The sequence below is a fragment of the Gekko japonicus genome, unplaced genomic scaffold (genome assembly GCF_001447785.1).
Source record: "Gekko japonicus isolate JY-2015 unplaced genomic scaffold, Gekko_japonicus_V1.1 scaffold49, whole genome shotgun sequence".
In the NCBI taxonomy this organism is placed as follows: domain Eukaryota; kingdom Metazoa; phylum Chordata; class Lepidosauria; order Squamata; family Gekkonidae; genus Gekko; species Gekko japonicus.
In genome coordinates, this window is record NW_015173674.1 from 2,309,926 (window position 1) to 2,312,390 (window position 2,465).

The window sequence follows — 2,465 nt, forward strand, 5'->3', positions numbered from 1 at the left end:
GCGTTGCTTGCACCGTCCTCTCCTTGGCACCACAGAAAGCACCCCAAAGGGGCTGGAGAGCTCTGGCGAGGGGTGTGTGTGTGGGGTGTGGCAGCGGCAGCAGCGGCCATCCCTGAAAGCCCCAGCGCCAGAGAGCCCGCCAGGGCCCCAGGCCCGAGCACAGGGCGCCTTTCCGCTCTCCCCAGCCAGGCCTCGATGCCAGGGCTGGCCAGGGAGGAAGCCTCTGCCAGGCTGTGCGCACACAGACAGACAGACAGACGGAGAGAGACAGAGCCGCTGTTCAACTTGCTTTATTGCCTGGAGCGCCTAGAAGAGCAGGCGGTGCAGAGGCAGAGCCCCACAGGGGCCAGCACAGGCCCGGGGCGAGTGGGCTTCCCTTCTCCGGGTGGAGCCGAGGGGGCGAGAGCGTGGGGGCCAGGGAGGCAAGGGGGGGAGAGGGGAGGCGGCTGGCCCAGCCCCTCAGAGGTTGTTCAGTTCCAGCAGAGTCTGATCCAGGACTTGGTGGATGTTGACATTTTCCTCTTTGGCACTGGCCAGGTTCTCTACAAACAAAAGGAAGGCAGGCGGGCGGGCGGGCACCCAGTCACATCCACAGCACCCGTGGGGTGGAGGAAGACACACGCACACGCGCACACACACACGCGCACACACACACACCAAGGAAGAGTTCAGTTCAGCAGCATTGCCTCTGCAAATGAGCAGGTTACTCCAATGCATGCCCCCCCACCCCCACGTACCCAGCAGCCCCCCCACCCCCCACCAGCAGGCAGGCCGCTCGACCCAGTGGTTCTGCGGAGGGCAACCAGCCGGGCACTCCAAACACACCCAGCTCTGCCCGGCTGCAGCTACCGAGGGAGACCACCGTGTGGGGAGAGAGAAGACGGCCAGGCTCTGAGCAGACGCCTCCACCTCACTCCCCCGGGTGACTCTGGCCTTGCGTTGTCGGGGCCACAGGGACAGGAGATGGTGGGAGAAGGAGAGAGCGAGAGAGCGAGAACGAGAGAGCCGCTTGCACCGTCCTCCAGCGCTCCCTGAAGAAAGGGCAGGAGGAAGAATTGGGACAGATCAGGAGTCAGTCAAGGAGAGAGGCGGAGAAGAGGGAGAGGAGGAGCCCCTCCGGCAGGAAAAAGGCACTAGAGGGGGGGGCAGCCTGGCCGGAAGCCCCGCCCCCGGGCACCCTCCCAAGGGCAGCAGGGGACCCTTCCTCCTCCATTCCCCCCAGCCTCCTTTGGGACCCCAGCCGCCCGCCAGCAGCCCCCGCGGCCAGAGAATGCAGGAGCCCCCACCCCCCCGGCCCTGTGGCCCCGCCCCACCTGCGCCAAGAAAGGGGCTCCCCGGGAAAGGCCACCACTGAGGATGACTCGCGGGTCAGTGAGGAGAGGACGGGGGTCTTGCCGCCTCCTGCCCACGGCGCTCTCTGGAACGGTGAGAAAGCGGCAGGCGGGCAGCCAGGAAGGTGCCTGGTGGGGGTGGGGTGGGGGTCTTGGGAGCACAGGAGACAGGAAGGCCAGCAGAGGGCGGCGGGGGCCGGGGGGATGCCCCTTGTGGACTCTCTTCTCTTCCTCGCGCCAACCCTCGGAAGAGGCATCCCAGTGGATCTGGCCGGGGGCCAGCGGGGGCTGGGGACCACGGGGACCCTGGAGAACTGGGGGGCCGGGATCCCTGTGAGGAGGGGACCGAGGTCCAGATGGAGCAGGACTGCCGTGCCCGCCCGGAGGGAGGGAGGGAGGGAGAGTGCTGCCTCGGCCTCTCTCCAGCCCCCTGCTCAGCAGGCTGGCCAGGTGCCTGATCTTCACCCGGCATGGTCCCACCCCCCAGCCACAGAGGGCACGGAAGGCAAAGTCTTCTTTGTGGCACACACACACCCACACACCCGCCAAGGGCAAGACGTGGACGGGCAGAGCGGCCCCTCAGGAACCCTCAGCCAGAGGACCAGTAAAGAGACCGAGAGACAGAGAGACCGAGAGACAGAGACAGAGGCTGTGCCTGCCGAGAGCGTTTGTTTATTAAACCAGAGTCAGAGCGAACAGAGTCCCGAAAGGCTCAGAGTGAGCCGCACAGACAGGCAGGGCAGAGCAGGGCAGAGGGGGGATGCGGCAGCAGGGGTCTCTCTCGGGGACACGATGCTTCCCCCCCTTCCTCGAGGTGGGCCTGTCCCCAGACCTCCGTGGAGCGGGAAGGAGGTCAGGACAGGAGCCAGCCGGAGGGGGCCCACCGCAGTCTCAGGGAGAGCTCAACCAGCCCCCAACAGGCCCCCACCCTCCACGGGGGACCCCTGCTCTGCCCGGGAAGGCACTTCTGGCACAGGAAGGGTTAGGTGGGGCTAGCCCATGCCCACCCACGCACCCACGCACACGGGTGTGGGGAGAGGGGGAGGGAGCCGAGGTGTGCGGACCGAGAGAGAGGCACTTGCGGCAACTGGACAGACGGACGGACGGACAAACGGGGGGTGGGGGGGGAGGCGG

The 2,465-nt window shown here is 67.1% G+C and overlaps 1 protein-coding gene across 1 annotated transcript in view; it reads right to left on the reverse strand.

Moving 5' to 3' along the window:
- Nucleotides 1-281: 281 nt before the first annotated feature.
- Nucleotides 282-2,465, reverse strand: part of LOC107120247 (tropomyosin beta chain-like) — a 25,627-nt gene continuing 23,443 nt past the window's right edge. The window contains exons 8-9 of the mRNA XM_015422895.1: nt 1,314-1,417; nt 282-706 (exon numbers count right to left, since the gene is read on the reverse strand). Of these exons, the coding sequence (XP_015278381.1) occupies nt 460-706; nt 1,314-1,417 (351 nt within the window). The 3' untranslated portion in view covers nt 282-459. The remainder of the gene's footprint in view (nt 707-1,313; nt 1,418-2,465) is intronic.